The 13,841-nt window shown below is 50.8% G+C and overlaps 1 protein-coding gene across 1 annotated transcript; it reads right to left on the reverse strand.

Annotated features, from left to right (window-relative positions):
* On the reverse strand, nucleotides 1-1,814 carry LOC121362948 (C-C motif chemokine 5-like). Its single transcript, XM_041484900.1, has 3 exons — nucleotides 1,666-1,814; nucleotides 1,078-1,189; nucleotides 1-571 (listed from the first exon to the last, which is right to left on the reverse strand). The coding sequence occupies exons 1-3, from the start codon at nucleotides 1,736-1,738 to the stop codon at nucleotides 484-486; spliced, it is 273 nt and encodes a 90-aa protein (XP_041340834.1). The 5' UTR covers nucleotides 1,739-1,814; the 3' UTR covers nucleotides 1-483.
* Nucleotides 1,815-13,841: the final 12,027 nt, after the last annotated feature.

A 13,841-nucleotide genomic window follows, 5' to 3' on the forward strand; every position in this document is an offset into this window, starting at 1 on the left:
ACAGCAGTTTGAGAATAAGGCTAAACACTGTGGCTCTCCAACAAGCATCCTGTAAGTAACTAGGGTACCACTTCTTCTCTAGGGACAGATCTTACTCACAGCATCTACTGCACCGTTACAAAATTCAGGGGGAAAACTCATCCTGGGCTTATAAAACAGCACTCAGACCTAATTCCAACCCACAGATAGCTCTGGGCTGAAATCCCCCTCCCATTCTAGCAGTGGAAGCACAAGGTGGGGCTCAATTTAGCCACATCACATAGCAGGGCACCCCAAGATGGGTCTGCAAGGCCGGGAGGTCTTCAGCATCACATCTGCCCTAAGTGTAGCTGAATTATTGTGGATAAATGACACCTTTGCAAGGCAAAACAAACTTCCAGGGTCCCAAGGTGGCTCAGCAGGTCCTGGTGCTTGGCAGTAGCATTTCTAGGTCTGTGCCAAGCTCTCACAGGTGGTCTGGCAGAACTTCTCAGCTTCCAGTGTTCACTGCAGCTCCAGGCTGTTCACATATTCCTTCACCCACCTGGCAGCAGGGTTAGCACAGACCTCCCGCTTCTTCCTGGTCACAAACCTGGCAAGTCATGAGTTCAGGGGTTACAGTCCCAGGGGGAAAAAGGGGCGTGAGGGACTGGGGTCATGTTATTGGGTCACCTCCCACAAACCCTCAAGCACCCTGGAGCTGCAGAGTGTGCTAAAGCCCAGGGGGAGATCAGGGTTCCTTGGGAGAGCCTGCCGTGCTCAGATGTTTGTCTCCTTGTCCTATGGCAGAGGTGAGCCTGGGTGCAGTGTGGAATGTTGTGTGGATTAAGTTCATCAAGCGCTGGAAGGCCCTGCTGCCTCCTGACCTCCTTCCCATGCCTTATTCCCAGCATCAGGACAGTCCAAGGAGACCAAGGGACCACTTATTTCTCACCTGAGGAGGGTGAGGGCTTACACACTGCACATGGAACCTGCGTGGCTGTTCCCTTCCCCCAGGTATGATGCCTCACAGCATCCTGCTCCTGGCCCTGTTAGATGTGAAGCCAGGAGCCCAAAGGCTGGCAGAGTGTTCCCTCAGGGCCCAGAGCTGGTACTTACACAACTGCTGGCTGGGAGCACTTGCTGCTGGTGTAGAAATACTCCTGCACATGACTCTGAGGCAGCTTTCGTGAGATGTAGCTGAAGCAGCATAAAGCCATGTCAGACCCCACTGGAAGAGATCAGGAAACCCAGCCTGAGACCATTACTCAATAAATTGTACATTCCTGGCTGAGAGCACAGGCAACCACCTCCTTAATCAGCTGAACCATCCCTTCTCCTCCTGTTTTCCCTAAAAATTGGGAAGAAATTGCTGTGAACACAGAAGCTTGATTAAAAATATTGCTAGGATTGTTTGTTAAATGTTTTACACTAATATCCGGGGTAAAAATCTCTATTGTTACCCTGTGTCCACTCCTAAGGGCCAGCAAGAAAATGAGGGGAGAGGAAACCTGAAAACTTTGATACCAGTAAAATTCATCCCTAAGGTAAAAGGATATTAGAAAAGAAGACCAGTCCAAATAAATCAGAAGAAGTTATTCAAACAGGTTTCCAGCATTGGCAGATTACTTTTGTGAGTTCTGCTCCAAATTACAGGCAGTCAGAGCAAAAGTCCAACCCAGCAGAACAGAGGGATGCTGTACTCACATGGAGCAGGAAGGGCCTGAGAAAAGAGGTCAGCAACCAGGATGATGGAGAGGCAGAGTGTGGAGATGTTCATCCTGGACAGGGATAAGCAGAGGCAGGATCAGAGCAGGTTTCTCCTGTGCCTTTTGTGAGGTGCTGGCTCAGTCCTTGCTTTTTATAGGGACAGTGGCCAGTCAGTCAGATTTGAAGGCAAACGTGGAATTTCCAAAACACAATTGAGCTGATGTCATGGCACCTTTGCCTCAGAAATACTGAAAAATAAAAAAAGAAAAAGAAACAGCTGGTTGAGGAAGTAGCAGAATAGCCTTTGTGTGAAGGGAGGTAAGCGTGAGCAAATCAGCCTCCAGTGACCAAGACAGGATATGAAACCATCCTTGAGCAGCAGGTTCACATTTGCATCATCCAAAACAATTCTGCTTATCAGAGTCACCTCAGCATCCCCACCAAAGCACCAGGAGGACCCAGCTCAGTCTCGTCTCCGAGGAACCAGTTCTGGGGGTCAGCAGTGCTCAGAACCTCAAATGGAAGGCGCAGGTCCTGCTAAGGGGTCCCTTCTCCAGTGGTGGGTCTGGGAAATGTCCAGGGTGGATACAGGGGCTCAAGTGAGGGCAGCACGGGCAGCAGGAACACTCAGTCTGGAGACTGGCTGTAGATCCAGGCTGGCAGCCTTGGCACCATCAAGCAAAAAATTCTCAGTGCTGTGCTTCCAGTGTGGGGTTGTGCCCTCAAAACCCCTCCCAACAATCCCAGTAGGGGCTGGGCTTGACTGGGAATCCTGCCTGGATGGGCTAACTCTACAAAGAGCATCTTCTCCAAGTGCAAGTGGGTTTGGTTCAAGGTGGGATGCAGAGGGCAGAGCAGGAGCCTCCCCAGCCCAGGGAGCTGAGAGGGGCCAAGAGACTCCAATCCCCGGTGCCCCTCTACAGTCACGGACAGTCATGGTGCCAGGGAGCATTTCCCCTTTTTCCACCTCTCTACTTTGTGACCTGTTGTGGTGCACCGGTTTAGTTGTTATCTTGCGCTGGGTGATTGGGAATTTGCACAGAATAGTTTTGTATTGCACTGTATAGCTTATGTTGCATCATGTGGTTTGTTACCCCGTTCCCCATCACATGGTCTGTCCCCCACCTGTCCAGGTACCCCTGGTGGTCTCTCCCCTGGTGGTCTCTCCCCTGGGTCACCCCTCCCCCAGCCACTCCTCCCTGGTGTCCCACTGGCTGTGGACCTCTCCCTCTGTCCCCATCCCGGGGGGTATAAAAGCTCCCTGCTGCCAGGGAACGCTCTCTTTCTCCCATGGGTTTGTCCTCCTGATGTATGTCCTGGAATAAAGGACAACATTTCCCACATGGAGGAGAGCGCTTCCCAATCTTTTACCTTTGTCTATGAAGTATCGTGTGGGCAAGGGTCTGTTCTAGCAGGAATGGACCCCGACAGCCCAGGAAACACGATTCTTCAGTGACCGGCCCCTGTTTTGCCAGCTCACACCCTGTGGTTCCTCTGGGTGTTTTCCAGCCCAGCTGCTGCTCACAAGGTGCCACGAGTTCGTGTTTCCCAGATTTCCTCACTGACCCTCGGCCCAGTGCTGCTGCAGGGCTGCTGCAGAGAAGAGCTGCTCTGCTGCTACTCTCCTTCTCCTCCACTGGCCTCGTGGGTTTGTGAGGGCACTCAGAACCTTCCCAGTGTACCCTCCACTACGATGTCCCCATCCATGGGGACCAAGGCTGCAGGAGGGTCTCCAGGGCTGTGCCAGGGACATGGCTGGGGTGGGCAGGAGCCCATGGTTTTTCCAAATCATCCTCCCAGGAGGCATCCAGGTGGTGTCCTGAGGACCCTGAGGACTCTTCATGAGCAGGAGCTGGAGCTGAACCAAGTGGCTGCTAGAATGGGGTTGTCACAGACACATAGTGGTGGCATTCTGGAGCAGCACAGCGATGTGCTGCAGGTATTCAGGCTTTGCAAAGGACAAAACCTCAGCTGGAATTTGCCAAGGGACACTCCCTGTCAGAGATGGGGAGACGGATTATTTACTGCTATTGCCATATTGTACTCCAGAATTGTGATTAGTCTGTTGGTCTGGCTAATTGATGTGAGCATTGGTTATGCCCCAGATCCATGTAGGGTGTAAAGTAAGGCAGTGGGACTCATCCTCATCTTCTCAGCACAATAGCAACAACGGTGTTTTGTGCTGAGCCCCATCCCCACTGCCCCAAGGCTGATCCTGGCGCTGGGATTTCTCTTTCCAAGGAGCAGTGCCTCTAGAAAAAGTCTATTTTTATGTCCCCCACCTGCCTTGTCACATGGCCCTACAAAGAGCTCCAAAAAGCAGCTGCCGTGCTGTGTCACCTCCCAGTCGCCTGTGGTGAGCGGCAGAGATGGAGACTGTCCTGCCTTGGGACATACAAATGAACCTGTTTGGTGTTCCCAGATCTGCTGGCAGATGAAGGAACTGTTACTGCCTGTGACATAATATGTGACAGGGCCAGATTAAGATCTCAAAAACCACAGAAAGATTCTGATGCTCCCCCAACCGCAAGGCAGCCAGAGCTCATGCTCTGTCATGGCTGGTAAAGGCAACCGAAACCATGACATTTGATTATTGCTCTCACAGCACGGGGTGACTTCTCCTCAGCCCTGCATAGCCTCCCCCTTCCCTGTCCCAGACATGCCCAAGGACTGGCGCAATCCTGTAGGATCATCACACGGCCCAGCCTTGCCCCTCGCTTGGGGGCTTTGCCCTGTTCAGGGTTTTTGAAGGTGCATTCTGCAGCCCTGGCCCTCACAGCAGAGATGCCAGAGGTTTGGAAAGATGCCAGATCATTTGTTGTAGCTCCATCCTTTCTCCAGGCCACATTCCCCAAAGCTGCCTTCCTTTGCCTTCTCCTTACAGGGCAGCTCCCCAAGGAAAGGTGTTGGCAAAGGCAGGAGCTGGGATCCACCAGGATTCCACTGCAGAGGAACCTGGGAAGAGATGGTGGCACCACAGGGACCCGGGGGGTGGGGGATGCCCAAAGTCCCACTGGGACCTGACCAGGTCATGGAGGGGCTGCAGAGGGGGACCATGGGAGGGTTTGGCCTCAACGGGCAATCGCCAAATGGAGATGGGAGCTGCTCTGACCGCTTTTTGGAGCTGCATGGGACAAGACAAAGCACAGAGAGGTTTCTGCCATCTGTGTGCCTCGATCCCTGAAAACCAGGGAGGTTTTCTCTCTGTCCATTTACTTCTCCTCCCAACCACATCCAAGGAGCACCGGGTGCTCTGCCATCCTCTATGGGAAGTGTTCCTGGAGCCCTTCCACCCACCTCCACCTCAGCCACGGGTCATCCATCTGCTGAGGAGCCCTGGAGACAGCCCCGTGCTCCCCTCTTGGGGTCTCCTCCCTGCACAGGAGCTCCATCCTCTGTGTCAGTGCTCCTTCCCCTTGAATCAGAAGCTCCCTGTGCTGGGAGCTGCAGGCACAGGTGACACTTGTACTGACCCCTTGAGACCATGTGCTTTTTGTCCTGGGCAGGGGTCTGCAGCTCTGCATTGCCCTGTCTTGCTGCCCATGCTGGTAGCAAATCCTTGGGGAGTGGGGGGACCATTTCCATCCCCTCTCCATCTCCCTGTTCATCAGGAAGCCGCTTTTTGTTCCCCTTCTGTGAGGCAAAGGGAGACAGAAGTGTCTACTCCCCCTAGGGACTCTCTGTAAAAGAGGATCACCTACTGGTTACCTGCTCTTCACAGCTCCAGATTAGGTTCCAAAAGCTGGCCCCAGCCAGCTGTTTTCTCATAAACAAGATGACCAGGTTACTATAAAACTAGCAGGAATAGGGCTCCAGACACACTCCCTGCCCAGCACCAGGGCTCAGTTCAATTTCTCTTGCCCAGGAAAGGCTCTGCTGACAGTCAGCCTGTACCTGCACTTCTGTTCTCCCCAGGTGACTCTGGGGCAGCTCGGGCTGTGCACTGGGGTCAGTGTTGTGTCCATGACACTGTGCCCAGTGTGGTGTGGGTCACACGAGCCTGGCAGTGCACAGCAGCCCCAGACGGAGCATGATCCAGCAGCAGCAGGAAAACTTCCCTGGTGAACCTCCAGAGGATACTACACCTTTTCCTGAACCATTTGCTTTCACTGCCTTCCCCAAACCTGCCTTCAGTGGTGGTCAGAGTCATGGCACTACCATCTCCTGCTTCCCTGGCCTACAGAGGTGGGGTGTCCGTGCACAGAGGGATTTCCCAATGCCACAGGCATCCCTGCCAATTCCCCCAGAAAGGCTGTGGCATCCATCCTCTCTGGTCCTCTCCTTGAACTGTGGGGAGCAAGCATCCCGTTCCCTTCAGGGCTTGGTTGATGCCAGCAGCAGCTCATTCTGGTGTTGGCCACTCTACACTGGTGCTCACCACTCCTCGCTGGTGGTCACTACTCATCCCTGGTGGTCACTACTCATCTCTGGTGCTCTAGAGGTCAGGTTTTGGCACTCTCACTGCTGTGGCCTGGGCTCAATTCCCAGCCAGGGAAGGGGTTCCTGCAGCCACCACAGGTCCCAGTCTTTTCCTGTGTGGCTGTGCTGTCCTGGAGCAGCTCCTGGGGTTCAGTTCAGGGTTCAGAAGCTCCCAGAGTGGGGGGTTGGGTCAGGGTAGGATGAATTTTGGGGGGTGGTGGCAGCCTCCCACTGCCATCAGGCAGCAGCTGCCAGAGGGGTGATACTCATGTGGTGTAGGGAGTGGGATGTGACAGGGAGGTAGGGGGCTCACGAGCCAATGCCCTGGTACCTACCCCAGGGAGGGTTTTACACTGTCTGATGCAATACTGGGGATGTGATGGTTTATGTCCCCTTCTAATGCCATGGCCACAGTTTGGCCCCATTTCTCCCAAATGCTTTCTTGTGCCAGTCGGGAGTCGTTGGAAGGGAGGGAATTGGCATGATAAAAAACATTACCCTGCCTTCACAGGATCTGCTTCTTATCAGCCTTTGCCCTTCTCTCTTTCATTCGAGGCATTAGTCTCTGCCTATCATCAGTGACGCAATAAATCACAGGGCTCTAGCAGTCTGAACAAAGTTCAGTCTGTCACTGCAGAGTGAGGGCTGTAGGGAGCAGGGTGACACAGGTGCAGGGAGCTGGGTGAAGGGCTGCAGAAGGCAGCGTGACACATTTATAGAAAGCAAGGTGACACCTCTGTAAGGAGCAGGGTGACAGGAGGCAGAAAGCAGGGTGACACATCCACAGGCAACAGTATCACACTGCTGTAAGGAACAGGGTGACAAGGCTGTGTGGGGAGGGGACAGGCTAATTGCAAGATTTCTTCCTGTGATAAGAGGTGCAGGGCTGCTCCTCTGAACCACCTCCTAAAGGTAAAGGGTCCCTGGAGATCAGGGCCAGAGCCAGGATGGGAACACAGGGTCCCCTTGAGGGAGTGTGACTGCCCTGTGTCTGTCTGTCCCTCCGGGGGCCAGGACTTGAACCTGCATAGGTAAACCCCATAGGGTTTCAAGTCCAGCACCTTCACCACTCAGCCACCACAGCAGCCTGCCCAGGCTTGGTCCGCAGGAGCCCCTGGATGTGACCCTGCCCAGGGACACAGCAGGACCTGGTCCCATCCTGGACATGGATACTGCTGTCCTGCTTCACATCCAGCTCAGGGACTGCTGTCTGTGCTGCCACCTGCCCTGCACAGAGCATCCCAGCAGCGCTGGGAATGGGAGCTGGGCCCTGGCCACAACATCAGTGGAGTTGACATGGGGGATGGACATGGTGGGAGGTCTGTGTCCTGTCTTATTTCCTTATATCCAACAGGAAACTTGTCCCAGGACAACTGTCCCCAATCTCTTTTTCTAGCCTGGAAATATTCCAGCCTACTCCATCCCCTCTTCCCACAATATCCCTATCTTTGCCTCTGTGACAGCATGTCCAGACATGGCTCTTGGAGGCAGCCTGAGCCATGGACCTGGCAGGTTCTGTCCTGCATCTGGGAGGAGATGTTCCAGGCTTGTGTGGTTCTCACCAGGTTTCTGCCTGCATTTAGGCTTTTGGAACAGGGGATTTGGAGAAAGGAGGAAAAGGTGGCTGTCAAGAGGAAATCCTTGCTCAGCGAGGTCTGGTAGTGACTTGGCCTCTCCTTTGGAGCATAAATCCAGTTTGGAGGGCAGTCCTAGCACTGTCCTTGGTTCGGGTGGGAGCTGGTTTTGGGGATTCATCCTGAGACATCCAAAGCCCTCCCTGCATTCCTGGAGTTGTGTCCAAGAGCTGTACAAGGTCACTGGCACTTCATGCCCCTCCCATGGGGATTTATCAGCAGGGACTTGCACATTACCAGACCCCAGAATGGAGTCTGGAGTGGTCCACCATGATATCAAAAGGATGGAAGGGTCCAGACCACAGTGGAAGGACCTGGAGATAACTGGAGTGGGAGCAGAGGGACCTGGAGAGCAGTGGCACCCTATCAGAGGAAGTTGAAGGGGACTAGACCTGAAAAAAAGAGGTCTGAGGGGGTTAAGGAGGTTGAAAGGTGTATCTGGAGAGCTCTAGCAGAAACATCTGGAGGAGACTGGAGGGCACCATGTTGCCCAACTGTTTCTGCAACCTGGCTGGACTCACACTTTTACTGCACTGGTCGGAATTGCCTCAACATTCCTCTGAATCTTTCATCATATTGACTTTTCCTTATCTAATCTTGTATTGTTGGCAGTGAACAGCTATTTTAATCTACAATTCTTGTCATATTTACAGACAAAACAATCTTGCCCTGTTAAAAGAACAGGATGTCTTTACAGAAAAGTCTGAGTTCAACAGAGAGCTGACAGCTCTTCTCTTGTAACAAATGGCACTTTGCAGTACTATGCAATAGAGAAAACCACAAGGTGTGTCATGAGGCAGAGCTTCTAAATCAAGGAAATGTTCAGACTCTCGTTTTCACCCTTTAATCTTCCAAGTTTCAGAAAACAGTGACAGCCCTGCCTGAGCATTGATTTTGCTGGACCCAGCACACAGCCCTCACCATTCCTGAGGAGAGGGAATGGCCTCAAGTTGTGCCAGGGGAGATTTAGGTTGGATATTAAGAAAAATTCCTTCACTGAGAGGGTGGTCAGGAACCAGAGCTAGTTGCCCAGTATAGGGGTGGAATCACCATCCCTGGAATTGCTCAAAAAACATGTGTCTCTTGTTAGTGGTGGCCTTGGCAGTGGTGGAGGAATGGTTGGATTAAATTGTCTTAAAGAGCTTTTCCAATCTGAATGATTTTGTGATTCCTTGATTCACTGTTCCCTCCCATCACTTGATGCAATGTTAAAGACACTGCTCTCACCATAAACCAGAGTGTCACTGGTTGCAATGTGAGGGCACAGGATGATCCAGAGGAGCCTTGGAATACCAGGGAACCCCTGCAAGCTCTGTCCATACAGACATTCCTTCATAGGGTTAAGCACTGAATCAAGCCACAAAATCTGTGATCCTTTTTTTGCTTCTAGTCACATATTCAGCCTCTTAAGAATTTAAGCTGCAGTCCAGGAAAAATCATCTGTGGCTGTGGATGACTCCCATATCTCCCAGATGTGGGGCACAATGAAAACTGCAGTGGGATCTAAAGCTTCTTCCACTCTCTTTACTTAAATAAATCTCTGGAGTGTTTGAAGCCATGTGTTCTCCCAGTGGCTTTCCAGGGGCCTGACAAATCTTTCTTCTGCATCCCATATTTCCAGATAAGATGGGAACTGATTCCAAAGCAGGAAGATACATGGAAAATGGAGAAACCATCTTCCTGCATTCTGTCTTTACTCCTGCCAGCGCCATCTCCAGAGAAGCCATCTCCCACCTTCCTGCCTGAGCATGGCATCACAGCCTGGAAGAGAAGTGAAAGGGATGGAAGAAAGGTTTACTAAAGGATGGTGCAGGAAGAAGTTTGGTTCCTGAGGGGGAGCTGAAGGTTTTATTCAGGGAGTTTGGTCCATGGGAGGGGAAATAAAGCTTCAGCCCTGGGGAAGGATTGTTGTTCTTATGGAAGAAGTGTTCTAGCTGCTGCTCAGGACTGGAGTCCCATTTAGGCCTTGCAAGATGAGCACTTTCTGTGGATGGATGTGCAGTAGCTTGTCCTGGTGTGTGTGGTGGGTCCTACCACTGTTCTGGAAAGTCACAGATACCTCTCCATGGCTTTCCAGCCCTGGGCACTGCACCTCCTGCTTGAGGGAGGTCTGGAAGGAGACCCCAAGCAGCCTGTCCTCACTAGTATCTCCCCAGACTCTTGGGCTCACCTGGAGCACCTCCCATGGCTATGAAGAATCTCCATGGCAGGTGGGGACATGCACCAAGGAGGCTTCATAGCCTTGAGTGTTGAGTCTTTAAAGGAGAGCTTCCAGAAGAGGTGATAATGTCACCCCTGGGCATCACACAGCTGAAGACACCCCTGAGCACCTCTGTGACTCTGTGGTGCCACCTCCTGAACATCCCTGGCTGTTGCTGTCACTTGTCCATAAAGGGTTAAAGCTCTCTTTTAGTGTTGCAGCCTTTCTGTTTTTAAAGCTGGACAATCTGGTTTTATTAAACGTCACCCCTGTGCTGCTGGGAAGTTTTCCTCCTCTAGTTGCCCTACAATTTCTGTGCTGTAACCTATTACTTCTCAATTTTATCTGTTTCATCCTGCCCACTCCATCCCTTTATAAGCTCTGCCCTTCATCTATCAGAGCACAAGATGCACTGGATACAGTTATGTAAACTTGTGCCCTGGACAAGGACAGATTGCCTTGTACAGGCTATTGGCTCTCAGTTTGTAAATAAATCCATGGTTTGAAATATAGGAAAAATACTCCATTGGTGGGTGGAGAGGAAACTTTGTACATTTGAAGTTGTGCCCAAATTAAGTCCTTAATCATTATTAAACTTGAGGCCTCATGGTTCACACTTGGGATTTAAATATGTCTCTGTCACCTAAGGCCAGGTCAAATGGGGCTTGGAGCAATCTGGTCTAGTAGAAAGTGTACCTGCACATGGGATGGGGTGGAATGAGATGACCTTTAAGGTTCCTTCCAACCCAAACCAGTCTGGGATTCTGTGATTCTAAGATTTCTGTGAAAACAAAGCTGAAGGAGCTTGCAGGAATATCAGAGGTGTCAAATGAGGAAGGGGAGGATGTTGCCTTTTGCTGTTAGGATGGGGAATAGGAATGCAATAATAAGCTCTTTCTTTTGTTCGTGTTGCTGGAGTTTAATGAACCCTTGTTCCTACAGCTACTTTTTAGCAAACACCATCAGTGGTTTGGACAGCTCTGGGTTTATACTGGGATTTAGGGGTGAAGATCTGCAGCCTGAACAGGACCAAGAAGTAAGGCTAGCAATACCAAGAGCCTGAGAGAAGAAATCTGCATCTTCTCAAGACAGAGGAGATCTGCTGCTTGGTCAGATAAGTAATGGATAATTATTGCTCTGGTTGCCTGGACGTCTTGTAAACTGCTGAATGTACATTGATCTTGGTGAGCAGGATACCCTGGGTTTTCTGGAGGCTCCAAAGATTGCACTGGAGCACCACAAATCCCAACTGGAGGTGACACGGGATGTTGCAGTTCATTTGGGGTGGGGGCACCCCGGGGTGTCCCCGGAGGGCCCCTGGGCTGTGAGTTCTCTGGCAGCAGCAGGCAGGCAAGGAGACTCCACGCGGCTCCTGAGGGTGCTGATTGATGGGGGATTACTGGGGGTCCCACCCCCGGGAACAGCATGGCTACTGAGGGAGAAGGGGGGAAGGGGGAGGGAGGGGGAGAGAGGGAGAGCCTAGGGGAGAGAAGGGCCTGGAGCGGATCTCCTCTCCCTCGCACAGCTTAAGAGGGAGATTCAAAGTGGGTGCAGAATAAGACTTGGGCAATGGGATTGCAGATACATGATCCTTTAAGGGAGGATCATAGCCTTGGAATAAACTGTACATTTTCGAGGGGTGAGACAGAGCATAGAATTTAACTAAAATGCAGCACCACATATCACCCTTTTTCGTTAGAAAGAAAAGATAAAGAGAAGTATGACAATTAACAATTTAAAAAATGAAGCAGTAATTATACAGTTTTGTAGCATCAAAATAAATACCACTGCAGTGAGGATCATGTTTTAAACAGTCCATTTGACTTGATGTTTGCTTTTGGTGGTAGGCAACAAAGATAAAATGAGCATTTAATTGTAATAAATGGGTTATATGGGTCCATATTGCAGATTTTAAGCGAATTTAAAGCATGGGCAAGTGCTTCAGCCTTTGGCACTAAGCTCATAGGAGAGTTTTGGGATTGGCCCTTTCAGCGTGACTGGCCCAATGGTGTCTAACCTTTTCCAACTGGCTTTTCGGACCGCCACAGCCCCCAGTTTTAGGCTATGGTGCCGACTTCTGCTCCCCCTCTCAGGGACAGGGAATCACCTGGAGCCCTCGGGACTCCAGGCAGGTTTGTGGCCCCAGGTTGCAGTTCATTTGGGGTGGGGGCACCCCGGGGTGTCCCCGGAGGGCCCCTGGGCTGTGAGTTCTCTGGCAGCAGCAGGCAGGCAAGGAGACTCCACGCGGCTCCTGAGGGTGCTGATTGATGGGGGATTACTGGGGGTCCCACCCCCGGGAACAGCATGGCTACTGAGGGAGAAGGGGGGAAGGGGGAGGGAGGGGGAGAGAGGGAGAGCCTAGGGGAGAGAAGGGCCTGGAGCGGATCTCCTCTCCCTCGCACAGCTTAAGAGGGAGATTCAAAGTGGGTGCAGAATAAGACTTGGGCAATGGGATTGCAGATACATGATCCTTTAAGGGAGGATCATAGCCTTGGAATAAACTGTACATTTTCGAGGGGTGAGACAGAGCATAGAATTTAACTAAAATGCAGCACCACATATCACCCTTTTTCGTTAGAAAGAAAAGATAAAGAGAAGTATGACAATTAACAATTTAAAAAATGAAGCAGTAATTATACAGTTTTGTAGCATCAAAATAAATACCACTGCAGTGAGGATCATGTTTTAAACAGTCCATTTGACTTGATGTTTGCTTTTGGTGGTAGGCAACAAAGATAAAATGAGCATTTAATTGTAATAAATGGGTTATATGGGTCCATATTGCAGATTTTAAGCGAATTTAAAGCATGGGCAAGTGCTTCAGCCTTTGGCACTAAGCTCATAGGAGAGTTTTGGGATTGGCCCTTTCAGCGTGACTGGCCCAATGGTGTCTAACCTTTTCCAACTGGCTTTTCGGACCGCCACAGCCCCCAGTTTTAGGCTATGGTGCCGACTTCTGCTCCCCCTCTCAGGGACAGGGAATCACCTGGAGCCCTCGGGACTCCAGGCAGGTTTGTGGCCCCAGGTTCTCACCCTTGGATCTGAGCTTTACCACTGCTTCCACCTTGCAACCAGTTTAACCCAGAAGACCCCCGGTTTTAGGTCGTTAAAAGAAAAACAAAAAGAAAAAAAAATTTGGCTTCAGCTACTACCTATACTCAGGGAGCATTCACCACAAAAACCATCAAAATACTTTCCCAGACACCACTTTAGGTTATCAGTCACCCTCAGAACCTACTGAGGACAGCATAAACCCAACAGCAATTTTGATTCAGCAGTCTAGTACTGTCTGAACACTCGCTATTAAAGAAACAATCAAAAACTGCTTCTCTTGCGACCTGAGAGGCCCCTGCTTTCTAAAAGTGAAAACAGGACAATCTGCAATATGAACACACATTTAAACTAGAAAAGCATAATTGTAAAAACTACTTCATGAAGGCGGGAGGGAAATGGAGAGAGGACAGGTATTGGATAAGAATGATAAAAAGGTTGGAGGGTTTTAGGATAAACATTCTAGCTGATGTGCTCTTAAAACAAGTGGATAGGGATTGGGAACTGGGGAGGTTACGGGCAGCCAGGACTCTGCGAAAGAAAAACCTTTTTGGGGTGCCCTGTGCCTTCAAGCGGTTTGCTCCCGGTGATCTACCCAAAATAAGGAAAAAAGGGGTATGGATTGCAGAGAAGGACATTATCCTGCTCTTGAGGTAACAGGGGAAGGAGATCATAAAGTAGAATTTTCAGTTCATCAGTCACCCTCAGAACCTACTGAGGACAGCATAAACCCAACAGCAATTTTGATTCAGCAGTCTAGTACTGTCTGAACACTCGCTATTAAAGAAACAATCAAAAACTGCTTCTCTTGCGACCTGAGAGGCCCCTGCTTTCTAAAAGTGAAAACAGGACAATCTGCAATATGAACA

This window comes from Pyrgilauda ruficollis, unplaced genomic scaffold (genome assembly GCF_017590135.1).
Source record: "Pyrgilauda ruficollis isolate IOZ18807 unplaced genomic scaffold, ASM1759013v1 scaffold69, whole genome shotgun sequence".
NCBI lineage: Eukaryota > Metazoa > Chordata > Aves > Passeriformes > Passeridae > Pyrgilauda > Pyrgilauda ruficollis.